The following is a 26,192-nucleotide window of genomic DNA, read 5'->3' as shown; positions in this document are numbered from 1 at the left end:
CCAGAAATTAAGCACTTAAAAAATGGCAGAGGCCTGTCCACTGGCTGATTCTGGGACATCCTGAGAAGCGGAGTAATTATGCACAGTGACAAACCATAAACCGCAGGAAGTGGGAGTTCCTGAGTCCGTCCTGGTACTAAGCAGTCACGTGGTTCTGCAGCGGAGGACTCCTGTAGCCGGGTGGTGTGGTGTGGAGAGAAGAGAGGCTGGGCTCACAGCCTTCACGGTCGGGGTGCAGTCACACAAGAGACTCCAGCGTGTGCTCAGTATGGGAGGAGGTTCTGCTGAGAGCAGGGTACTTGCACGGCCTTAACTCTCCCCACAAACTGCTTATCTGTTACAGGCGGCATGGGACAGCAGGGACATAATGGGGTGACTGGGTAGTTCCTTGTCTCATGATCAAAATTACCACCACTGATGAGGAACAGATGAACACTGTGTGCCTCTAGGTCGGAGACCCTGAGAAGGACTAAGAAGTTGAATGTTCACTGTGCCAGGAAAATCAGACCCACGGAGTGAAGAATGTGCTGCTAGCAACACCTGAAACTAACAGAACGCAGTCTGTCAGCAGTACTTCACCTAAACAAACAAACATAAAATCCTGGGGAGAGGGATGTGTCCTTCAGGAAACATCTTAAAGACAGAGGCTATGGAGATGTTACAAATTAAAGGAGGCTAAAGAGACAAGAAGGAGAGTGGAGAGTAAGCCCTGGTCCCTGGCTGGTCCTGTGCTGGAGTGGGGACCTGCGAACGGCCGGCTCGGCTGGCAGGATGGGAACGGAAAGCTGATGTCTGCTGCTGCTGCGCGAAAGGCCCTCTGTCTTAGGAAACACACTCTGAAGTGTGGCGGCAGAGGCGCTAGGGAGGCAGTTTACTCTGCGACGGTTCAGAAGATGTGTGTGCGGGTGTCTACGCGCGTGTGTGTGTGTGGGGGGGACACACATGCAAATAATAAAGTGGAATAAAATTTCAACAGCAGGTGATTCTGGGTAAAGGATATGCAGGTGTTCCTTGTACTATATTTTGAAGCTTTTATAAGTTTGAATTTATTTCTGAATAAAAATATTTTTAAAAATAGATCCTTGTAGAACCTACTTTTTTACTACCTCTCAGAGCAGACACAGCCTGTGTGCCCTGGTTCTGAAAGGCTCCTTTTTCTCCTTCCTTCTGCCTGCCTCCACTTCCCCCCAGCGTTCTTCTGGTTCTGCTTTCTCACAGACAGCACCCATAGCATCAAACACTGCTGTATCACAAAGGACTTCACAGCTGGGATCTCAGGTCCTTCACGTCGGGGCTTCTCCATTTGCTCTCCCTGAGTACGACCTTGAAGTGACTCCAAGCTCTGTTGTTTATAAATGTGAACAAGCTGAAGAGTTTCATGATCTGGCTAGCCAGTGATGCTTTGTCTGCTTAGGTCTAAGCAAAGAGGTCAGATACCTACCACCCCGCACTAAGTGCCACCTTTATGACAGTCTTTTCTGCTGCCCAGAATGTGCCTCCTGGGCTTGGCGAATCGGTATTACCGGTCACTGAGTTGGCACTTGAACTGACACCTTCTGCCATCCCCGCTGGGCGAGGTTTCTCCTCCGCCTTGACGCATGCGCCTTCTTTCCAGTCAGGAGTTACATCCTGTTCCTAATACACATTTTGTGCTGTTTCACAGACTCAAATGCCCTTTCATTATTTGCTTCCTGTAGTTTAAAAATGCTGTTCGGAGGGGAGGGTGTAGCTCAGTGGTAGAGTGCATATGCACAAGGTCCTGGGTTCAAACCCCAGGGCTGCCATCACAATAAATAGGTAAATAAACTTAGCCCCCCCCAAACAAACACACAAACACTGCCAAAAAATAAACAAAAGTGCTGTTTGGCGCTATGGGCGTCCCACCCACGTGCACTTGGCCTGAGCCGTAAGGAGGCGTCTGTTACGTGGACGTTTACATACATTTCACCAGCGGTCTCACCTCTTTGTGTCTCCTTTAAACAGTCGGCCGCTATGTGCTGCTGTGTTCCTTCTGCTTAGGCTTTTTTCCTGTGTGGAGTGCTGTGTTTTGTTTGGCTGTGCACGTACCTGGGTTTATCCCTATCCGGGCATTCTTGAAGGAGTCAGCCTCTCCAGTACGGCTCCTGTTGTTCACCAGTTACTGGCCGGGTGGGTCTCACGTGCAATGGCAGAGCTTAATTAGAAGAGGCGACTCCTTTCCCTTTCTCTTCAGACCCTCTTCTCCACTCAGTAACACGGCCCAGGGAATTTGAAGATGCTCCTGCTTCTAGGACCACTCGCTGTAAGTGTGTTGCAGCTGTGGTTGAGCTGTCAGTTTGGAAGCTTCAGGTTTGGCTGAAGCCAAATTGCACTTTAATCACCGGCTGTGGGTTTTTGGGCGGATGAAATCCTAAAGTGAATTTTTACATGGTAGCTTTTCTCTAGGGCTGTGATATTTTATATCTGAACAAGATTTGGTTCTCCTCATATTTTAAGATCTTAGATGTGTTTGCACTAACTAAAGAAAAGCTTGGGCTCAATCCCCAGTACCTCCATTAAAACAGAAAACAGAATTAAGAAAAGCTTGCAGAGGCAAGAGCAGTCTGACCCCCAGGTGCGTGTCGACTTCGGTGGGAAAGACACAGAGGTCTCCAGGGTGGGAGCCTTCCTTTCCTGTCTGGATTCCATTCCCTGGTTGGTCGGCTGTGGCTTGTCATTGGTGATACAGTGTATGCTGGAAGTATCTCAGATGTGCACATGATACCTAAAAACATATAAAATGCACCCTTAAGAAGGAGGAACTTTGATGGCTGGTCCCTGTCAGTTTGGCTTTCTGGAGTATCTGGGTCACCGTTATTTAGTAGAACTTTCAGTGATAATGGAAATGTTTTAATAATCTGTAGTGTCTGCTACAGCACTGGCCACTAGCACATGTACTAATTAACACTTGAAATGTGACTGCTGTAACCAGGGGACTGAATTTTTGATTTCATTAAGTTAATTTAAATGTAGTTACATGTGGCTAGTGTGACTGTTGAACAACAGAGATACGAATTTTTTTGGTTAAGGACAGAAAAACAACTGTGTTTAATCCAACAGAGTTTTAATCCACTTTGAAATCTCCAAATACTGCTATAGCAGTAACAGAATTAGATGATGGAAAATCATTGGAGGGCCTGTGGTTGCAAGAAACATGAGTACAGAGATGTTAATACAGAGGTTTTTATGAAGGAATGTGAATATTCATTCAGTTAGGGATGTTACAGAAGTGTGATACAGGTCAAAATGAAAATGAAACAGTGGTACAGTGTGTTCAGTTCTACAAATGTGTACTGGATTCATGTGGTCCAGATACTGTGTTAAACTTGAGTCAGGGATGGCAGATTTGGGGTGCCAGACAGCCCCCTCTTGTCCCAGCGGATTTTTTTCAGGTTTTTTCCCCGCTTGAATAGAGTCAATCCAAATGCTTTTCACTGGAGGACTGCGAGCAGAGTGGGCGTTATGATGAATTTACTGTCTCTGCACTGGCGGTACAGAGAGAAACAAAAATAAGACAAAGTGCCTCCTCTCAAGGACATCGAGCACATTCGAATGCTTAACAAGCAGGCTATAAAGTATGTGCGAAAAACAGTACAAAAGGAGGAGGGTGATCTAGAACAGGATTTTTCACCTTGGTGCCACAAGCTTTTAGGGACGTCTGAATTGCTTGTAATTTGTGCTGAGTGTTGTGTGCTTGTGCTGTTTTTCTGGGGAGAGGGTTCATAGCTTCTACAAAAGATGAATGTGGTACGGAACCGCTCACTGGGTGGAGGGTGGTCAGACTTCACTGGACTAGCTGTCAGGCTGGTTTCTGAGAAGATTTGAATAGTCCTTTGCTAGGTGGACAGGTGGAAAGTAGCCAATGGAAAGGCCTGAAGGCATGAAGGAGCCTGCTGTTTGAAATACATGAAATTTGCTGAGGAGCCTGGGTCAGAAGGGGGCTCCTACGATTCCAAGGATTTGGATTTGAAGGAGATGGGGAATTAGGAGGGAGGAGTTAAAGCAGGGAAAGGTGTGAGACAGACTTTGATATCAAGCTTCTTAATGTTTTACTTATTATCAAACTAGTTTAGTTTTGGTAAGGAATTGAATGACATTTGGTGGAATAGTATGAAGCAGTGGTTCTTGCCCTTTTCTTCAACTCTTGGCAAGTCTAAGGAACACCCCACGTTTCACCATGAGAGCAATTCTCACCAGGGGACGATTCTCACCAGCGGATGCGCCTCCGTGGCGGGAACGCACTCTCCCGCAGACAGCTCTGCGCGCTGTTGGCAATGGCTTCTGATGTGTCAGCTTTAAATGCCACTCCCTGAGCTTTTGGTAAAGTCGTTAAGTGATCTATAAAGCAGGACCTAAATATTCTAGGAACGATCTTGCTTAGAGAGCCTCTCCTTTCATCATTGTGTCAGATTACATGGAATTACTGATACTGCCTCATTTCTGAGCTACATAATTTTTCACACAGTTCAGCCCAGGACATTTAACAGTCTCCTTATGTTCTTAATGGGCTTCTAGTTTCTTTGGGGCGTGGGGGAGGGGTCACACCCATATTGTGCATTACTTTTATCTTAACAGTAAAGATGATCTTCTTTCTTAAACTTTAAATGTGGGAAGTTTACGTTGTGAGTCTGAAAACAAAATCTTAAAAAACGTCTTTCTTATTCCTTTAGAAATTATCCAGACACCTGTGGGAGGCCTTGGTCAGTGCGTTCACGTAGTAAATGTTGGCTATGGTTTCTTTTGTCAGCTTTTAGCCTGGATGCCGAACAGCCCGACTATGATTTGGATTCTGAAGATGAAGTGTTTGTGAATAAACTGAAGAAGAAAATGGACATCTGCCCATTGCAATTTGAGGAAATGATTGACCGTCTAGAAAAAGGCAGTGGTCAGCAGGTAGATCTTCACTGTATATATAGTAAGAGTGTGTGTGTGTATAAATCTTTATGTGGAAACAGCATAACACTGGGGAGAGGGCACACGGGCAGGCTCCGGACAAGCATGAGTTCATAGGCTGTCTCTGTCCGTTACTAACCTGTAGCACCTCAGCAATATGTTTAAATTTCTCTGCCTCAGCTTCCCCATCTGTGAGATAGAGAGGAGAAGCATTACAGGGTTCGTTGTGAAAATTAAAACAATTGAAATGAAGCATCTAGCTCACTGTCTGACATGTATAAGGTTCTCAGCATGCTTGCTATTGTTAATGTTGTTCTGATTATTATTTAAATTTAGAAGTACTTTTGAACCCTCTATTTATATTATGTGAAAATGACATAATGATTTTGCATTTAGCCAGTCAGTCTGCAGGAAGCCAAACTACTGCTAAAAGAAGATGATGAATTAATCAGAGAAGTTTATGAATACTGGATTAAAAAGAGGAAAAGCTGTCGAGGGCCGTCTCTCATCCCATCAGTGAAACAGGAGAAACGAGACGGCTCCAGCACAAATGACCCCTATGTGGCTTTTAGAAGACGCACCGAAAAAATGCAGACTCGAAAAGTAAGAGACCCTGGGGACATTTCTTTGTAATTTTTTTTTTGATGTAAGAAAATGTGTCTATGATTATGAATATCTTAGTATCTGAAGGCTGTGTTTTAATTGGTGTTTAGACAGACTTTCTATCCAATATAATGAAAAAGTATCAGTTTAAAGTGAGTCGACCTTAAGATTCATTACAGAGCTATTAATGATTATATTTTAAGGTTAATCCATTTAAAAACCATTTTCATAGTTGATTTCCTGGTGATCCATGTTCCTTTTCAGTGTCTTTAAGTTCTAATCTAACCCTTCAAATATATGTATTCTTCTATATCAGCAGCTGTACTCAGAATGCCACTAGTTAGACATGCTTATGGACATTAAACAAGCAAATTCATATTTGCAGAATCGCAAAAATGATGAAGCCTCTTACGAAAAAATGCTTAAGCTGCGTCGAGATCTCAGTCGGGCTGTTACTATTCTAGAGATGATAAAAAGAAGAGAAAAGAGTAAAAGGGAGCTATTGCACTTAACACTGGAAATTATGGAAAAGAGGTAAAATATTTTAATAGCATTAGAAGTATGGTACCATTAGTGTTTTGTGTAGACTTATTTCCTAAGCACTTGTGTGTAACTTCAGAAATACATTCTTGTCATAATAATCAGAGACCGTTGAGATGTGTAGGATGACACACTGTGTAATTTTATGTGAATTCCTGTCTTTATTTCCTTTGAAAGTGACTGGGTTGAGTAAGTGAAACATGCCAGGTATTTCCATTTTGAAATCATGTTCTTTTGCCCTTACTTGAGTTGTGTGCAGGGCTGTGAAGGAGAGAACACTTGCCACTTTTAAAGTTTTTATTTTATTCACTAGATGGCACTGAATTTTATGTTAAACACTTACTGACTTTCTTTAACAGAGAAGGAGATAGAGAGGGGGAGGGGAAAGGCCCATGATGTACACCTAACCCTCAGATGACCCTTCAGCAGGGAGGGCCTCTCTCCCCTGTTTCCTAGTCCTTGTTCCCAGGGAAAACCACTGTTAAATTTCCTGCAGTTCATTTCAGGAAAATTAGTTTTATAGCACAGGCAACTGAATTTAGCAGTAAGTCCCTCAGCGCCATTTGAGGCATGAATTTGAACATCTCCACCACATCTTTGACCAGAATTGTTATGTTAAAATTTAAAGCTTTGTTTTTTCCCCACAGTTGTCTATTAATGGTGCCGAGATAAAGCTATAAGCCAAAAAGTAAAAGAAAGAGACAGTAGGAATTACATAGTCTTTAGTTTTAATGAGCATTCAGCGAGCAGCCCGGGGGGAGCTGCGGTCTCATCGCACGCTCACCGCCGTCAGTGTTCGTCACTGTGTCTCAGTTAGTTGTTGGCAGTCGCGAGGATGAGTGCTTAGGGAACGAACTTCTCAGGCTGCGTTTCCGGTGACGCAGGTATAACTTGGGCGACTACAGCGGCGAGATCGTGTCCGAGGTTTTGGCGCAGAGACAGCCCGGGAAGCCCGCGTACGCCGCGCCCGCCGCCCCCATCGCCAACAGCGCCCAGTACCGACACCAGGAAGCGGTGGACGCCAAGGAGTTCAAAGGCAGCAAGGTGAGAAGGGCTCTGCGGTGACAGTAGCTCATAGCGTGGGCGTGGTGTCTTGTCACGGAATCAGGGAAACAGGAAAGCACGTGTAAGCCCAGGAAGGACGCGCAAAGCGCGCTTCTGATTTCAGGCTGGCCCGTCGGCGCGGCAGGAGCAGCTGTGGAGAGAGCGACCTTCTAGTGTCATCATCGACTTTTCTTTAAGGACCGGAAGGCCCTAAACTGCAGAGAACTTGACACACAGTTAGCATATTTACACAACCGTGATACCTGCTGTGATCTTTTTCTATTTACACAACCGTGATACCTGCTGTGATCTTTTTCTTCCCGACAAACATTTTTGCCTCTGCTCTTTTCCTGCCTGTTGGCCTCGCATGGGACGCACCTCTCCCGGCCTCTGCCCCCCCTGCCTGCACGGTTCTGACCTCCCTGTGTTCGTCGCTCCGTCCCTCCTGCCTTTGTATTTTATCCGTGCGTCCATTGAGTGATATCATATCTTTACCTGTCCAACTGCTCAAAATCCACCGCTCCAAAGGGCCTTCGTTGTTCAGCCAGCAAGTCCTTACTGCTCTGTATTTTTTCAGTACCTTAGCATTATGGATTTATCTTTCACTGTGTTAATGCTTATCTGAAGTTTGCTGTATATGCATAAAATCGTTTTCATTATTACCTTCCCAGTACTGATTTGTTAATTCTTTGGAATAAAGGTTAGACGTCCCATTTTTAAATTCTCTCCTAGAATTTTCATAGAAAATTAAGAAAAAAGATACAGAAGCCCGCAGTGAATACCAATTGCAATTACAGGATTTCAGAAGCTGGAGAACTTCTCTTCTTTTACTTTAATTAAAACAGAATACTGCTGATTATGTGTAGGTTGTAGGAGCACCCTCATGTTTTCAGAGACCGACCTCTAAGACTTTACCGTGTAAGATGACTGAATGTAAGGGTCTTGTCTCTTGAGTGCGCATGCCTGCATGTTAGCAGTAAACTTATTTTTAGAACTTCTCCAAAACTTTGTTGAACATGGTTTCTCATGTTTGATTCCTACCCGCGCTGCAGCAAGATAAAGCCGATCTCATCCGACCCAAGCGTAAATATGAAAAGAAGCCCAAAGTCTTCCCGCCGGCCGCGGCTGCCGCGCCCCCGCAGGCCGGCCCCGCCGCGCTGCCCGGCTTCAACGCGAAAGATCTGAACCAGTACGACTTCCCCAGCTCGGACGAGGAGCCCCTGTCCCAGGTGAGCGCGGGGGCGCGGGTGGGGGGCAGAGACAGGGGCTGCGGGGTCAGACGGGGGCTGCGGGTCAGAGACGGGGGCTGCGGGGGCAGAGACGGGGGCTGGGGGGCAGAGACGGGGGCTGCGGGGTCAGACGGGGGCTGCGGGTCAGAGACGGGGGCTGCGGGGGCAGAGACGGGGGCTGTGTGGGCAGAGACGGGGGCTGGGGGTCAGAGACGGGGGCTGCGGGGGCAGAGACGGGGGCTGTGTGGGCAGAGACGGGGGCTGGGGGGCAGAGACGGGGGCTGCGGGGGCAGAGACGGGGGCTGCGGGGTCAGAGACGGGGGCTGGGGGGCAGAGACGGGACTGCGGGGGCAGAGACGGGGGCTGCGGGGTCAGAGACGGGGGCTGTGGGGGCAGAGACGGGGCTGCGGGGTCAGACGGGGGCTCGGGGGCAGAGACGGGGGCTGCAGGGTCAGAGACGGGGGCTGGGGGGCAGAGACGGGACTGCGGGGGCAGAGACGGGGGCTGTGGGGGCAGAGGCAGGGCTGGGAGGGCCTGTGCCTGACTCCATCTTTCTGTTGAAAGGTGTTGTCTGGCTCCTCGGAAGCGGAGGAAGAGAACGACCCCGACGGCCCCTTTGCTTTCCGCAGGAAGGCAGGCTGTCAGTACTACGCTGTAAGTTTACGTTTCTCTTTCTAAGCACAGACTGTTGGTTTTTGCCTGGCAAAACGAAATAATTGGGATTTTTCTTTTTAAGCCTCACTTAGACCAAACTGGCAACTGGCCTTGGACGAGCCCTGCAGATGGGGGCCTCGGGGACGCGCGTTACCGATACTGCCTGACGACCCTGACCGTGCCCCGCAGGTGCATCGGCTTCGCACGTAGGCGGCTGGGGCGCGGAGGGAGGTAAGGCGCTTCTGCGCTCCTGGTGCAGGGGGTTCGGGTGGGGCAACCATCTGACATTTAAGGTGAGGTAGTCCTTCTGAGCAGCTCACTTGTTCCCGCCTGCTGTTCGCTGAGTTTCTTGACTGAAACACTTTGCCACTTTGCTGTTGCTTACACAAGAGCTTTTTGTGCGTAACTAAGAGTTCCCTAGTGGGTCTGCTTTTCTTCCCAAGACTGGAAACCTCAGATATCTATCCTCAGAGGTAGAATTCTGAGAAAAGGCAGCAGATGAAGGCAAGGGTTAAACATGACTGTATAAATTAAGTTGAAAAAACCACACAGAATTGTTTTAGGAGTTCTGGGGGGAGAGGATAAAATAGGCCAAGAAACGTCATATAAATACTGAGCTGTTTAACTCATCCGTGGAAAGGCTGCGGGACCTGATCTTGACATCCAGTTTGCCAGCACTTCCTTCGTTTAAACCTGGTGGAAGTCCTTCGTGCTCCAGGTGTCTTTCTGTGAAGGTGTAGGGCAGAGAAGAAATCTCAGAACACAGAAAAGCAAAGAAAAAGAAAGACACCCATGTATAATGTCAAAAAAAAATCAAAAAAAAAAATCAAAGGCAAAAGAGACAATATCAAGGTGCTTTCAGGAAGAAGCCTAAGGATATAATTTATGGTAAATTAATGGCTTATGCATACATTACTTTCGTTTTTGAATTTTAATTGTAATTTTTAATCACTTAATCCTTAGTTTAGAATTATCCAGGCACTAAGACATTTTATAGAACACTTCCAGTCCCATCATTATGCTGACATCAGTAGTAGTGAAAATTCTCTGTTGGCTATATTTTATTCTTACTAGCATTAATCAGCATTATTATTCTAAGATGGAGTCATTTATAAAGTTTACATACATACGTAACACGAAAATATATCCTCGAGAGTAAGTAGTGGCTGAGTTATTTTGTCTGCAAGAAATTTTAATGATGTGAAATATCCATGGAATGCATACCTCTTACTGCTTTTCTCCTACCTACCCCCCCTAAAAAAAAAATTAAGTTTTTGCTTAAATGAAGAACAGATAGGTTAGCAATATTTCATGAAGTGTTTTGGTGCTTTGTAATGGAAGTGAAAAATCAAATTCTCCTGTACAGTGTCAGTGACACACTGTTAGGCCAACCTGTAGAAGGGTTAGGAGACTTGCTGCTTGTTGTAAAATGGACACCTTATTTTCTAAGGTGATTACTTCCTTCTTTAGTCGGATCATTATAAAGTCAAAGAACCTTTATCAGAAATTGAGACTGGGGAAATGAGAGTGTAGCTCAGTGGTAGAGCGTGTGCTTAGCATGCACCAGGCCCCGGGTTCAATCCCCAGTACCTGTATTAAAAAAAAAGAAAGAAAAGAAAAAGAAATTGAGATTTTAGCCCATAGAACCAAATACTGAAATAACCAAATTTAAAGCTTTTAAATATTCAGTATGAGATGGCTTTTTGGGAGTTGGGGAGAGAAAGAGAAGCGTTGTTTGTATGATTTTTGAACAGCTGTTTTACACGTGTGTTTCTGCATTACTTTGATAGGGTCTTGCTGGACAGAGCTCACTCAGACTATGACAGTGTGTTTCGCCATCTGGACTTGGAAATGCTTTCCTCTCCACAGCGTTCTCCAGTCAATCAGTTTGCCAATACCTCAGAAACAAATACCTCGGACACATCTTTCTCTAAAGACCTCAGTCAGATACTAGTCAATATCAAATCATGTAGATGGCGACACTTCAGGCCTCGGACACTGTCCCTACATGACAGTGACAATGATGAACTCTCCTGTAGAAAACTGTATAGGAGTGTGAACCGAATAGGAACAGCACCGCCCGGGACCCAGACATGCAGTACCTCCACGCAGAGTAAGAGCGGCGGCGGCGCGGCTCACTTCGGTATGTTCGTTCATTACGAGGTGTGTTTCCGTGGCAGCGCCCGGTTCATCAAGGTTTTGAGTGTGTGGCCTCTTATACTTAGCGCTAGAAGTCCCTTTCTCTTAGTAGTAGTTTTTTTAAATCTATGTTTAAGTATTTATTTGAGTCCTGATTGTACACGTGTCTTCATTTAAACATGCCCACATGTGTAGGGTGTTCACTGTTATTTAATGTAGGAGGTTTGTTTCCTGGATACCCTTTGAGAACCACAAAATTCAACTCTTTACAAGTAATGTGAAAAGACAGTGGACCATAAACTGATACTGCATTATGTTTGGACACTTTTCTGGTCTTTTCCTTAGGTTGCTTAAAAGTAGACCAGCAAGTCGATAGACGTGCAAAGCCTTATCTGATGACACAGTAATTCAAAATAATTTGTAAGAGGGAAATTGATTTTTCAGAGAAAAACATTTAAATTAAAAGATTATTTTAATTAATTTGGGGACATTTTCAGGTAATACCTACTTCAGCATTATGGCTACATGGTGAAATGTGTCTAAAATAAATGCTGTCTCCTTAAAGTATTCTCAAATTTTAGTTTTCTATCTTAAAGCTGTTGTTTGAGGCATGTAGGTTATAGAAATTCACTATTAAAATTATGTTACTACAGATTTTTATAAAAATAATTCAAGTATAGATTTTGAAAGGGCTGTAATAGTATTTATCTGTCCCTCTGTCTGCTAAGGCTACAGTTAAACCTAGTAAATATGAAAATATGCTTCTTCTTCTTAAAGACCTCCAGGAAAGTTTCCATAGACTTAATGTACTTTGTGGTTAGAAATAAAGTATTTCTATGAAATGGAAGTCTTTGGCCTCATAAGAAAGATCATCACGTTTCAGAAATCAAGTTGAAGATAACCTAAATTATTCTGAAATCTAGCAAATTATTTATAATCCCATTAGTTACAGAGTCTGTTTCATGAAGAGTGTTTCTCTCTGCTTTTATAGTCTTAAGATTCAAAATGAAGAACTTCTCAGTATGAAGGAGGAGTTATGTATGGTGTGAGTGCAGAGATTTTAGTATAAACTTGTAATGTGTTCCCCTGATAAATATTTTCCAGTTTTTTAAAGTTCTTTGCGACCACACGTAGAAAATTGGCTTGTTCTATCCATTTCTTGCCTTTGCTACCTCTTAAAGCTGAATTGTGTAAATATTCTAAGGATTTGTCGTGATCCGTGTATGAAAATTGTTCAGCAATACGTAGACCTAAGCTTGGATATTGTAAAACTGACTTGATTTGTATTTGCCAGAGAATACTGAAAGGTGAACATCATACAGTAGTATTACCAAAAGTTTAGCTGAAAAAACTCTTTAATAACACTAATTTTTTTTAGTCATTTCCTTCCCCTATATATATAATACTGTTTTTACATGGGTTTATCAGTTTTTTTCCTGCTTCATTTCATTGTTTTCAATTTTTCCCTTAAATTTTACTAGATCTTCTTACAGAATGGAAACCTGCAGATTGCTCTAGGGTAACGCTCTATTCTTCATGTTTGTGAATGTTCCAGAAACCTAAAGCTCTCTCTTCGTGCTCTATATAAAGTATTGAGCAGTCGATTCATACTGTATATACCTTTAACTTAAGTGAATTCAACTGTAGGCCTGTGGAGAAAAAATTAGAATTTTAGCAGTTCAGACGTTAGACAAGCCTGTGAACACAGCTGTCCTGAACGAGCGGGCCTCCACGGGGCCCGTCCCCCTTGCGGCACCGCTGCCTGCGCTGTTGCTTCGCGCTGCTGCCATCTTGCCTCCATCCATGTCACTGTAGTTCTTCTAAAGATAGGTTTTCTCATGTAGCGTAGCCCCCAAATACGAACCTGGTATTCAGCCGCAGACACTCCGATCTAGTCTGCTATCAGAGGAAGGTGGGCTGTGTGGGCTTGGAAGGAGGTGGGTCTCTCACGGACACGCTGACGGAGTCTTTAGGGCTTAGTTTTCTATTGTGCCGACTTCAGAACTTAGCCGTTACATGCCCTGCAGGTCAGCTGGGGAACTTGCCTGCTGCTCTGGCCAGATATGTGGGTTTTGATTCAGCCATTTTTGATTATTCTGTAATTGTTTTAAATGCTAGTGTTTACATGTGTGCCGTTGACATAGTGGTGCCCTCTGGACTGATTTTTCCTTTTCTGAATAATCCTCCATAAGGGCCGGTTCTCACGTTCAAGTAGGAGATTCTAAATGAGGGTATTGTGAGCCCATCATTTTTGGTGAAGGGCACGAGTTGAGCACACCAGCTTTTGTCACCTCTGATCGAGCTGCTCTGAGTCTGTCTGCTGCCTTCCCAGTCTTGTCCGTTTTGCATGGTTGTGCGGCCGAGTGGAGGCCTGGTTAGTCTGGCGCTGCAGTGCTCGGTCCTCTGGATGCTGCGCGGCAGAATGACACAGCGTTAAAATCTCTAGGGCTGCTTTCTAGTACTTAAGGGTAAATTGTGTATTTTGAATAGTCTTTAATTAATACGTGATTTGGACAGTTTCCAAATACATTTTTTTGATGTTGTTTAATCTACAAAAACACCTTTGAAAACTTAGTGTTTGTTCAGCAACTAATATTCATTTGCATGTGTTTGAGTTTGGGGGGTATCAGATTCAGAATTCATACCTTTTTTCCATAATTAGAATGTACTCTGTAACTCAGAAAGACTAAAAACAGAAAAATGATTTTTAAATGACCCTAATATGTTCAGGATTTGAATTCCCAGTGAAATTTCATCAGCACTTTCAGTCACTTTTCTAAGTGCTGTGGGACAGGAACTCTAGATTTGAACGTTGAATATTCTCATTGTTAGACTTTGTCATTCTGTGGGACCTTAATCCTTAACCAGATGTGTTTCAGAATGAGAATCACACGTTCAGCAGAGTCTGGAGCAGCGCCCGTAGTCAGATACAGTCATGCTTTTACAGCTATGTGATGTGCAGCAGTGTCCACACTGAGCGGAAAGTTGACCACAGATAATCTCATGTTCAAATCACTTGCAGTCAAATGATACAGACTTGGCCATAATTTGCTATCAAATGAATTGTAATAAAGATTTGTTTTCACAGATTGGTTTTTTAGGTAACTTATAAGCACTTATGAACCTCCAAATTGTCAATTCAAGCTGATTAGGGGGTCACATTACTGTCTGCAGTCATTTCAGTTTATATTTCTTTAAAGGTACCCTTTTTTTTGTATTAAGATAGTTTTCTCCCTGTGTACTGCTCAAAGGAACTTCTAATTGTGGAGCATCTTTTGAAATAGGGGTTTGGGTTTGTTGGGTTTTGTTTTTGTTTTTATAAGAAATACACATTTTAGTAATCTAGAATCCATCTTCTGAAACTGAGTTTTCAAATAGTTTGTTTTAGTGGGCCCACCCCGTCCACTCCTGCTTCGGGAACGTGACTTAAAGGGCAGCAGCCTGAACTCAGGCTGTTGCAGGTGCTGGTGTCCCGCATACTGGGTCCTTGCATAAGAAGTGGACTCGTGAAGTCGTAGATTATTTCATCTAAATTCCTACCCCAGAGAATTGTTAGAAGCTCCCAAAGCAACAGTAGTATCTGACCTCTGCCTAGACACCTCCGGGGCAAATTAAAATCCAGCAACTTCCTAGATCAGGTTGTTCTCCAGCTGGGAATCTCGTTTAGAAAGTTTGTCCGTCGAACAAAAGCTGCCTCCTTAAACGTGTAAACGCACAGGTCCTGTGTGTCCCGGAGGCACACTGTTGGGTTTCCTGAGCTCCATCATCGTAGTGGCCTCCACATGCCTGAAGTCCTGGCCCGCCCTTCCCTGTTCTCAGCTTGTCACCTTGTCCATGCCCTCCTCCCTCAGCCCCTGGCTCTTCTCCCTCCCGGAGTCCTGCCTGTCAGGTGGTCTGGGCCTGAGATTCCTGTGAAAGCACTTGATGCATACTGTTGACACGTAAAAAGTTTGATTATTTTTTGTGAACAGTATTAAATCTCAAACAAACTTTTGTCTATTTTTTATATATATATTTAAAATCTCATTGGTTTGGGGGAGGGTTTGTTCCAAACCCTTTTCACTACTCAGTATCTTCGTGACCTCGGATGACAGGTTCTTCATCTCGAGTGTGAGGTGGTAGGAAGAAATCGCCAAGCATCCCTCCTGATCTGAAGTTTTTTGGTTCTGTGAAATGATTCTGATTCTAGGCTTGGTGATCTGTCCACAGAATCAGCCTGCCCGTCTTTGTGTAAATTGCAAACCTGACTACTACGCCCCATCTGGAGATAGACATACGACCTAAAAACTTTCTGCCGTGATAGAAATTTAGGGGAATATGGTCATCTTTGTTTATTCCCATTTAGCATTTCGTTGGACTTCGAAGTACAGTCATATCCAAGGTCGTCTCCTTTTCAGCTTCTTACAGCTTAAGGGCTTTCATGATCAGCTATTTTAATCTCTCTTGTATTTTGGAATGAACGTACTGAGCCCCAAAAGATTATTATGTCACTTGCTCACGTTTGCTCTGCTGGTCATGACAGAGCTGAGAACTTAGAAAAAATCAGGCTCTCTTGGCCCCGAGACCTATGGTTTTATTACCATCGCTTCTAGCTTACACATTGCTCTGTGTGTTTCTTCTGGAACATTTATCAGAAATGTTCAGGGGAGTTTTCATAACCAGGCTCTGGAGCATAGAGAGAGGTAAGAAATAGTCTGACTTGGGGATCTAAAATCTGATGAGTGTTCAGGATCTAAAAAGTCAGTTGCATTTTTATTTCTAAATCTGTATTAGGAGGAAGTTAACAGTTGTTCAAAAAGTGAAATTTATAAAACCTTCAGAGACTGAGGATTAAAATGTTGATTTAAATAGAGCAAAAATATTTGGAACCTTTATTCAAATTGATTTCCAATTTAATATTGCTGTTTTTTTATTAGAACACACTGACCCAGGCAAAATTAGATGAAAGAATATTTTCACTTATATAAATGGAGTTTTGTATATAGATTTTTATAGTGAATGCTAAATTATTTTCTAGGTGTATAATGATACGACCTTCCAGAAACAGTCCTTTTTTTGTTTTTAAAAGTTTACTAAGCATCTCAAGAGGAAATTCAAGATTTAAGTAACTCACTCAAACTTAGAAAATTAAAGTATAAATTTCAAAAATATATTAGCTGAACTAGTAAGTTAAAGATCTGTAGTTTTAAACAACTGCTTTTCATAGATTTTTTAAAATATAAAGATAAATATTATGTTGATTATAAACACTCTTTCAGAGCAGCAGCATTTTTTAAATTTAATTTTCTTCAAGTTCTGATTTAACACATTTCTGTTACGTGGAAATGGTCGTGTTGACAAAGTTACTTTAATGTCAATATTTAGGGACTATCCTATTATCAATAAAAGTCTTCCTGTAGAATTCAGATCCAAGGATTACAAACATGGTAGGAAAAGAAACTCATCAAAGGACAGATATCAACTAAACAGATTTGTAACACCCAAAATAAGAAGATGAATAATAGAATTTCTCCAACAACTTATTTTTTGCCTTTTTAGCCCAAGAAATTAGTTCAGCTCAAGAATAAGAGCCTGTGTGAATACTGATAACACCTGGAGTTTTCTTAAATGTTATTTCACAGTTTTCTGATCCATTCAGAATATATTAGAATTTCTACCTAACATCTGTCTGAACATTCTGCAATTGTCCTAGGCAGAAGCCGTATCCTGGAAGAGAAAGATTCTTCGTGAGCGCTAAATGAAAATTATAAAACTTGGTGAAGTAATGTTCTAACTAAATTATCAAAATGCAATTAAAGACAGTAACAAATTAGCTGACAGTATTTTGAAAGCATTAAACGTTAGATGGAGCAAATATGCATGATTTGTAGATTCCCTAATACCCAGGGGTGCATGATAACCCTTTTTTTTTAATTGTTTTGAAATAATTCTTACCCAAACGTCACAGGCTTCTTAAAGAAGCCTGTAAAGTCATGTTGTGATTGTATGTGCTCTTTTTTTTGCTTTTTTTTAAATTGGCAAAGAAAAAAAAAAGAAAAAAGGTTTCCTTTTTTAAAAACTGCACACACTTTTTTGGGGGGTAATAAATGAACATTTTTTTGTTTGTTTTTTTTAGAACTGAGCTCTCCATAGACAAACATAAGTAGCATAACACAGTGTCTTTCCTCAGACATCATTCTGTACAGTAACCAACATAAACCACTCCGTTCTTATTGACTGGATTTTTTCCAGGTGGGTTAATTGGGTGGGGAAATTAATTAACCTTTGGATCCTCTTTTCTTCCTGTTAAACTTAAAGGATGGGTTCTTTTAATTAGAAAAGAAAAAGGTAATAACCCAACAACTTTGTGTTTCATATAAAGGAAATGTTTGTAATGACTGAAGTCAGGAAGTGTGTCGAGCAGTTACGTATTTATGCAGAGAACAGCTAGGGATCGTCTGAACCACTGGGACAGTAAGATGAGCGAACTAGAAACCAGATGGTAATTGTCAGGTTTCTTCTCAAGCTCAGTGCCAAGTTGAATTTCAGTTACGTGGATTAAAAAAAAGCTGGTATTACCTTTTACGCAAGCCAGCCCGAGGGTCACAGCTTACAAAGATAATGGTTTTGAATCGTGGGAAGTGAGCACCTCTCTTTCCTATGTGTAACTCAGAAAGTTTAATTTTGTTTTTCTTTAAACTCAAGCCACTCTTGTTAAGTGTGGTTATAAAACTGCTGAAATTTTCATTTGAAAGTGATCTTTATAAAGCAGAATGCTAAAATGCTTTAATTTTGCACACGTATTTTTTTAAATGCTGATCTGTTTCAGTGTATTGCAAGATGTGTGTGATGGCTGTGCGTTTTTGTAAAGCGTTTTCTCTTCTGTGTTCAGCGTTTACAGCCGAGCAGTACCAGCACCATCAGCAGCAGCTGGCACTGATGCAGAAGCAGCAGCTCGCACAGATTCAGCAGCAGCAAGCCAGCAGCAGCTCCGCTGCCAGCACTCCACAGGTGAGCAGCTGTCTGTCTTGGCGGTTACCCCTCGTTGTTTCCCACCGGAATTCATCTCTGATCACCAGCCTTCGTCACAGAGCCTGCATCTAACCAGCAGGAACGTGGCCTTCGCCTGAATCTCCATTATAGCCATTCTGTGCAGGGTTTAAAAAGAGCACGACAGGTGAGCATGGGAGGTGTGCTCCCGGGTTTAACACGTGAAACTGAAAAGCACGGTCACGGCAGGCGGAGCCCCATCCTGCAGTCTGGGCTGCAGTCTGTAAAGGTACCTCTTTCCTCAACAACCCCACCCAGCTCATTATATGGGGAACCTTAATTATTTTAAATGTCACACTAAAATAGCCTCTTTGACTAATAAAAGAAATCACTTTTAAACCTAAAGCATGATAAATGTTTGCCATTTTTAAGCATATTTAAGGCTTACTTAAGGCTGAGATTTGCGCCTCTAAGCATCTCAAAGGAAAAAAATCCTTTAAAAAAATTCAAGGGGCTTCTTAATTTCTAGGCTGAGTTAGGATGTGATGTGTGTAACTTCTGTTCTAAAAGGATGGTTATCTTACTGTCCCAAAGGTGCCTTTGGTTCTGTGTGTATGTGGGTGTAGGTCAGGTGAACGAAGTTTACGTACTCATTTATTCATTATGTGCATTTTTTCATTCATTGATTCATCGCAAATCACCGAAATGTTTTGCCTAGCATGTTTCTTCTCCAGTACTTTGCATTGGAGGTTCACTGTTTCCATGTTATAAAAGGTTTATGTGTGTTATCACATAAGAAGATCAGAATTCGTAATCCTTGAGTTACAAGGTTGCTTGGACACCGATCAGGTTTATGACTGTCAGAGGGATGAAGATACTCCAGTGGTCTGTCACTCTGACTTACAGTCAGACTGGTTTTGGTAGACCTGTGTGGCTTTAACATCAGTTTGAGGCTGACTGATGCTGATGAGATTGGTTTTGTTTTCTTTGCAGGGTTTTGTCTCCAAGACTTTGGATTCTGCTAGTGCTCAGTTCGCCGCTTCTGCTTTGGTGACGTCAGAGCAGCTGATGGGATTCAAGATGAAGGATGACGTGGTGCTTGGAATTGGGGTGAACGGCGTCCTTCCAGCCTCAGGTGAGGACAGGGGCGCTCACAGTGGTTTGCTGAGATTTGTAACCCGCGTCTGAGGCAAACCAGAGAGTTGTCCTTTCTTCCCCGCAGGCGTGTACAAGGGCCTACACCTCGGCAGTGCGGCGCCTGCAGCGCTTGTCCACACGAGCCCGTCGACGGCGGCCTCGGCGTTGTTGCAGCCGGCAAGCCTGACCCAGACTCCAGGGCCCCACAGCGCGCCGAGTCACCAGGTGACTGCTGCCAACTCTGCACCAACTCAGGTTCTGATTGGGAACAACATTCGATTGACTGTACCTTCATCAGTTGCCACTGTAAACTCTATTGCCCCTATAAATGCACGACATATACCCAGGACTTTAAGTGCTGTGCCATCGTCTGCCTTAAAGCTGGCTGCCGCAGCAAACTGTCAAGTTTCCAAGGTCCCGTCCTCACCCTCCGTAGATTCGGTCCCACGGTGAGTAGTCACGGAGGCCTAGGGTGATCAGAAAGCAGGAGGCCTGACTCAGACTCTCTGGCCTTCATCTCTACTTATTTCTTGGTGTTTGTGCTCTTTTCTTTACATACATTAAACATGTCTAGATGAGACTTCCTTAGTTAAGATCTAAACAGATAAATGTTGTAATTCAGTGTTGCTGAGAATTTGAGCTGAGCGCGCAGAGTGGGTACTCACACACAATTTGGCGCCACTTTCTCAGTATAAGCGAGAGCTTGCACTGCTCTGGCTTCCCTTCCACCTTTGCGTGGAGGGCGCCCTCTTTAGCCTGTCTCTCTATCTGCAGTTCCGTCGCGGCTCCTCATGTGGGCAGAGTGGACCAAAGCCCCCGCGGCCAGTGAGCCAAGCCGCTGCTGCGGTCACGTGCAGGGCCTGGTGTTCGTGCCGGTCAGCATTTCATCAAGCCGTTACTGGTTATGCTGACTTGTCTTCTTAGGTTTCAAAAGATGGGTTAGAATGGTTCCTCAGGCTCTGTTCTGTTTTAAATACTAATGATAGTTAAAATCCTACTGTCTACAAGTTGTTTGGGGGGAACCAGGGAAAGACAAGGAGTTCTCAGTTCAGCGAGCAGACAAGCATGAAAAGGTAAACAATATTAATTGTAACGGGTGAAAACTGTCCTAGAGGCATCAGAGTATTACGTACTTGTCAAATTAGTTGTGTGGATTATGGCTCTTATTTCAAAATGAGGAGAAATAGTCTCACTCCGGGGTGTACCTGGGACTGTCCTACAGAATGAGATCAGGTTTCATCTTGGTTGGACAGAGGAGGAGAGAGAGTGGGGGGAGTGTCAGTGTGCTCAGAGGTTAAAAGGTAAGCTGGTGTCGGAGTGACAGGAGGGAGTGGACTTGGGGGCTTCTTGGATGCCGGCCTGACGCGCAGGCTTCCTCAGCCCGCAGCGCCCAGAGCAGGGAGCAGGGTTTGTACCGCGGACTGCAGCACGCGTCCCCGACTGCGTCTGAACCGACGTCGTGTCTGCTCGGCACTGACGCTGACCTGCTGCGTCAGTGTTCTGGGCCTGTTCGTAGCTAAGTGGCCAGTTACAGCTCTTACTTAAGTACATAATACTGTGGTTTTCACCGCTGTGAAGTTAGAGAACCGCGGGGCACTCAGTCTGTGGGAGCTTCTGTATGCCTTGTTTCAGGCCCTTTGTTCTAAGGATGAGGAAACTGAGGCCCAGAGAAGGTGGCTGGCTTCCCCAGGCACAGCAGCGGGTCGGGTCTCCGGCGGCCCCACTCCGCACGCAGAAGGAACCCTGACTGAAAGTCCTGGCCTTAGTGAACCTGTCACGTGCTTCCTTTTAAAACCCTTAGGAAAGGTTTAATGAGGGAATTGAGACTAAACCAAAGCTCAGAAATTATGTGTTTTTAGGCACCTCGATTGCTTGGGTGCTGCTACAGTTTTCTTGGTGCCACATCGGCCACCGAGTTTATGGTGACATGAGCCTGACTTCAGGGGTGTTTCCTGATAACAAACTGCAAAGGCTCATGTTCCTCATCTGCTGCCTTGTCCCGGAAGAGTCAGGTCTCCTTCTGTTATTAAAAATGTTTCAGCTTTTTACTGGGAAGGTCATCTTGATTGGTTCAGCTTACAGCAAATAAGTGATCTGTTGAACCGTATTTCCACAGGGAAAATCACGAATCGGAAAAGCCAGCCCTGAACAACATCGCAGACAACACAGTAGCGATGGAGGTGACGTAGCCGCCCCGGAGGGGCCGCCACCCGCGGACGTGGTTAGGTGCTATGCATCGTCGCGTTGGATGCAGGGGATGATGGAATGCAGCTCGTGCGTTTCCGTGGCAGCTGTGAGGAGTTGACAGCAGTGCTCATCTCTCACGCTTGTTTTTCTTTTCTTACTGTTAATAGGAAAAAAAAATCAACACCTGTAAATTAAGAATACAGCAATTATCTGTACAGTACTGCTATTTGTAATACCCTTGTATATATGTTCCTTGAATACGGAAGTGTTCATTTGTGATGCTTTGCACTGGGGGTGGGGGTGGGCGGGAGATAAATTGCAACAAAGAGTGTGAGATGTGAGGTTGTGTCGAGATGCAGTCTCATCACACGCGCATGGTGTGGAGCCTGCTGTTTTATCTATTTATTGTGCCGTGTTTACAGTTTTGTACACTGTACCTTCACTGGTTCCTGTGCTGTAGTAAATGTGTTAGGTAGCTGTGGACTCCTTGGTGTTTTGTAAATGGTAGAACATAACCTGGTTCCCCTCTGGGTCCATGAGTTTTCTGTGTATCATGTGAAAAAAATGGTGACATACATACAGAATTTTACAAAAAAAAAAGGCATCAATTTTTTAAAAAACGGGGAATGTACTGTTAAATGGGGATCTTCCTGGTCTGACATCATTAGGCCAAGTAACAAGCTAAAAATGAAGTCTCTTGACCCTTCCCGTCCCCGCCTGCCCGCAGCGCCGCGGGCCCCTCCGGTACTCACAGCACTAACGTTACGTCGCTGCTCTGCACACGGCCCGCAGCCCCTTTCCTCCCACGCCGAACGCGTTCAGTCAGGGCTGCAGACGGAGTCCTTACAACTGGAGTTTATGTTGTCTTGCCCTTTTTTTAGCACAAGAGGAAAATTGTACTTTTTATTGTCGAGTTGTTTAAAAGACTTCATTCTTTCCTTGTTCTTAGGAAAAGGATATAAGGGAGAAGAACGCAGTAATTGCTGTACGTGTATCATCATTCCAGTTTCTAAAAACAGCCAGCCAGCTTTTTTCCTTTTGAGATTCTCCAGAAGGCTGCAAGGCCAGAACCACAACTATCGGGTGCCTTCCTTTGGAAATACATGACTTCTCTTCTGTGAAGAGAGTGGTACTTAACAGACTACTACCAGAGCTTCGCCAGCACCGAAGTCTGAATGCCCAGGCCGTTGGCACACGTTATCCTTAAGGTTTTTAATCCCACCTGGAAAAATTGTGATAGAGTTCTCACAAAATAAACCCAGGGCATTACATGTTGACAAACTAATGTGTAGTGGTCTTTTGCTTTTATTTTCAGTCCAAGAACTTTGGAGTGACTTTCATTAAAATCATCAGTAAGGCGGGGGTGGGGGGGAGTGGGACAGGGGAACGGAATTGATGTCCACCTTTACAACCAGTGTTTACTGCACAGTTACTTCCTGCGCTTGGGGGTCTTTTGGCTCCTACAACAGTGAAAAATTCCTACCCTCCTGGAATTTAGTCTCACTGGGTGATAAAAACAAAATGAGTAAGTAAAATTTAAATTGTGTTGTGTGGAGTATTGGGGCCGGGGGGCAGGGAGTACAGCAAGGGAGGGGGAGAAGCAGCACCAGGATGGGGTGGGGGTTGTGTCCAGCGGGTCGGGCAGGGAGGGGCCCGCACAGAGCCGGGGGGGTGGCGGAGAGGTGCACACTAGGACCTGGGAGGGGAAGCGGGTGCCTGGTCTGCGGGAGGAGCTGCGGTGCGGCTGGGGCACAGGCAGGAGAGGAGAGCAGGCAGCTCAGAGGGCAGTGGGGGCCCCCTCGAAGGACTCTGGCTTCTCCTCCCCTCAAGAGGATTTCGGAGCAGAGGAGTGATGCGATCAGAACAGGGTCACTCTGGCTTTGGGGTTCAGAATCGACTAAAAGGGGAGCCCAGTTAGGAAGCAGATTGCAATCGTCCAAGTGAGAGATGGCAGTGACAAGGACAGTGGTGAGAAGTAGTTGGATTCTAGGTTTTGGGGTTTTTGTTTTGGTATATACATGTTTTATTGAAGTACAGTCAGTTTACAATGCCAGTTTCTGTGTACAGCACAATGCTTCAGTCATACATGAACATACGTATGTTTGTTTTCATATTCTTTTTCACCATAAGTTACTATAAGATAATGGATTCTGGTTTTATTTCAAAGGTCAACTCAGTAAAATTTGCTCACTGGACAGACTGAGGTACATGAGAGGAGGGAGATTAAATGAAAACTCCAAAGTATTTGGCCTGAATAACTGGCCCCAGCTGGAAAGCATTGTGGGCGGGGTGGGGTTTGGGAGAAGCTCGATCTGGGACAGTTTGAGTTGTCCATTAGACATCCAGTCAGCTGTCCAGTAGGCGGTGGGAGAGGCCTGGGCTGGAGACCAGGACTTGATGGACAGGATCACCGAGAGAGTGGTTTCACATCTTGATGCAATCAGTTCAGCTGCCACTGATGGGGGGTGAGAGGCCTTCACGCCTGTCTCAGAGGGATGGATCTCCACTTCGGGTAGCTGCTTTGTGTTCTGTGCTGCATGCTGTCAGGAGAAATGACAAAAGCTGCCTTGCAAGGTTCTCGTGGCTAAGCAGTGTGATTAAAATTCAAGCTGCTGGTTTAAATGTATTGAAGAGTAATTCGGATTTGGATAAAAATTTCTACGTGAAACCTAGCAGATGGAACAAGGCCAGGGCTGCCCAGTTTCCCTCCTTCCCAGCAGGAAGCTCACAAGTGATGGGAAAAGGAACTGAGTCCTCCCCGAGCCCACCCAGGTGGGACTTTGAGCCGAGTCTCGTGCTGCTCGGCCTAGAGAAGGAGCAGGTGGTGGTGGGCGGTCAGCACTCCTACTTGACCACCAGCCACAGGATGCAGAGACCGTACCAACTGGTATCATTCGCTCTTTAAGGAAATTCACACAAAACTGAGTCTTTGGCCTCTAAATATCTTGCCGTATTTGCAAATATTCCGCTACCAATGTTGTAGTAGCCTGAAGTGAAGGACTTAAAAGAGGAATTTAAGCATACATCTTAGGGAAAGGGAGAAGCAAGTCACCAAGGGAACTTTGACATCTAGTCTAGTTACTGACCCCCGCTCCCTGAGTGTGTCCTCAGAGTAACCCGTTAGAGCAGGTGGTAGGGTCGAGATGTGACCGTGTTCTAAGTGAGATTCACTGGAGGTTCTCCAGTGATGGACAGACCAGGACTTTTATTTTCTTAACTGAAGTACAGTCAGTTACAATGTGTCAGTGTCTGGTGTACAGCAGTGTCCCAGTCATGCATGTACATACATATATTCATTTCCATATTCTTTTTCATTATAGGTTACCACAAGATATTGAATATAGTTCCCTGTGCTATACGGAAGAAATTTGTTTTTTCATCTATTTTATATGGAGTTATTAATATTTGGAAATCTCAAACTCCCAGTTTATCCCTTCCCACCCCCTTTCCTGCCAGTAACCATAAGTTTGTTTACTATGTCTGAGTCTGTTTCTGTTTGTAGATGAGTTCAATAGTGTCTTCCTTTTCTTTCTTTTTTTTTTTTTGATTCCACATGTAAGTGATATAATATGGTATTCTTTCTTTCTCACTTCACTTAGAATGACAATCTCCAGGTCCATCTATTGCTGCAAATGGCATTATTTTATTTTTTATGGCTGAATAGTATTCCATTGTATAAATATACCACAGCTTCTTTATCCAGTCATCTACTGATGGACATTTAGGTTGCTTCTATGTCTTGGCTATTGTAAATAGTGCTGCTATGAACACTGGGGTGCATGTATCTTTTCATGTTAGAGTTCTGGACTAGGATTTGAACTCATCTGCTGGATCCCAAAGCTACTGCTGTCTGCCTGTCCCTGCTTTTTGGATAACCCTGGAAGCAGGTTTCTATTCTAACTTCTTAATAACTTTTGTTCTGGTTGTGTTTCCAAAGAAATCGGTTTTGTTACTTCTGTTACTCTGGTCCATTTCATGAGCAGGAGCCAAAAAAATCTCCCAAACCGTGACTTTTTACCCTAGATTATAAACTTCATTTTTCCAAAAAGACTATATGAACAGTATTTTCCAACTTTAGTGGGTGTTTTTCAAGCATATTATGGCAGTGTAAAATACGCTACAGTACTATGCAATATGTTACAGGCGAGCAGGACTTCACACTTGCTCATACATGGAACAGACCTGCTTTCATATATTGGCATTCTAGGGGGAGGGGACAGCTCAGTGATAGAGTGTGTGCTTAGCATGCCGAGGTCCTGAGTTCAACCCCCAGCACCTCCATTAAAAATAAATAAACAAACCTAATTACCACCCTCCCCCCAAAAAACCCAAAAACAAAAGTCAGCCATATATTGATGTTCTGTATGAATTCCTTCAACATAAGGATTCTACTGTTTTTTTTTTTTTAAGTTTGAAAACAATAGCAAAGAGGAGCAATAGGCAAAGAGCACACTGGTTCAACAAAGACTATGCCAGGCAGTCGGTCATGATGGTGTTGGGATCTCAGCAGTGGTCCAAGTCCCTGCCGTCGCGCAGCTGGCGTTCCAGGAGAACGTGCACTGAGCAAAAAAGCTGAGCACTGGTAAACATGAGGTTAACATTAGAATTAACATTAGATAAAATGTCTAATGGATTTATCTTAAAAATCTAATGGAGACTTAAGAAAAGAGACGTAACATTTATCCAGCTTTGGAAACTATCTGTGGAATACAGATGATAGTTCCAGCATTTTCTCACCAGGGTATATTCTGAACAAATTAGGTATAAAAGTGGGAAAAA

The 26,192-nt window shown here is 44.0% G+C and overlaps 1 protein-coding gene across 10 annotated transcripts in view; it reads left to right on the top strand.

Annotated features, from left to right (window-relative positions):
• EPC1 (enhancer of polycomb homolog 1) overlaps window positions 1-22,698 on the top strand; it is a 90,008-nt gene extending 67,310 nt beyond the window's left edge. For 5 of the 10 annotated variants that reach the window (XM_072955439.1, XM_072955442.1, XM_072955435.1 and 2 more), the window contains 12 exons: window positions 4,766-4,911; window positions 5,308-5,514; window positions 5,900-6,048; window positions 6,939-7,098; window positions 8,151-8,327; window positions 8,892-8,981; window positions 9,064-9,212; window positions 10,772-11,124; window positions 17,992-18,110; window positions 19,083-19,224; window positions 19,312-19,675; window positions 21,343-22,698. In XM_072955439.1, the coding sequence (XP_072811540.1) occupies window positions 4,766-4,911; window positions 5,308-5,514; window positions 5,900-6,048; window positions 6,939-7,098; window positions 8,151-8,327; window positions 8,892-8,981; window positions 9,064-9,212; window positions 10,772-11,124; window positions 17,992-18,110; window positions 19,083-19,224; window positions 19,312-19,675; window positions 21,343-21,415 (2,129 nt within the window). In that variant the 3' untranslated portion in view covers window positions 21,416-22,698. Of the gene's footprint in view, window positions 1-4,765; window positions 4,912-5,307; window positions 5,515-5,899; window positions 6,049-6,938; window positions 7,099-8,150; window positions 8,328-8,891; window positions 8,982-9,063; window positions 9,213-10,771; window positions 11,145-17,235; window positions 17,352-17,991; window positions 18,111-18,192; window positions 18,277-19,082; window positions 19,225-19,311; window positions 19,676-21,342 lie in introns of those variants that run through there. The other 5 variants (XM_072955444.1, XM_072955436.1, XM_072955441.1 and 2 more) reach the window with 5 other exon arrangements.
• Window positions 22,699-26,192: the final 3,494 nt, after the last annotated feature.

The sequence above is a fragment of the Vicugna pacos genome, chromosome 35, assembly GCF_048564905.1.
Source record: "Vicugna pacos chromosome 35, VicPac4, whole genome shotgun sequence".
NCBI classification, from domain to species: Eukaryota; Metazoa; Chordata; class Mammalia; order Artiodactyla; family Camelidae; genus Vicugna; species Vicugna pacos.
This window is presented reverse-complemented; position numbering and strand designations above follow the sequence as displayed.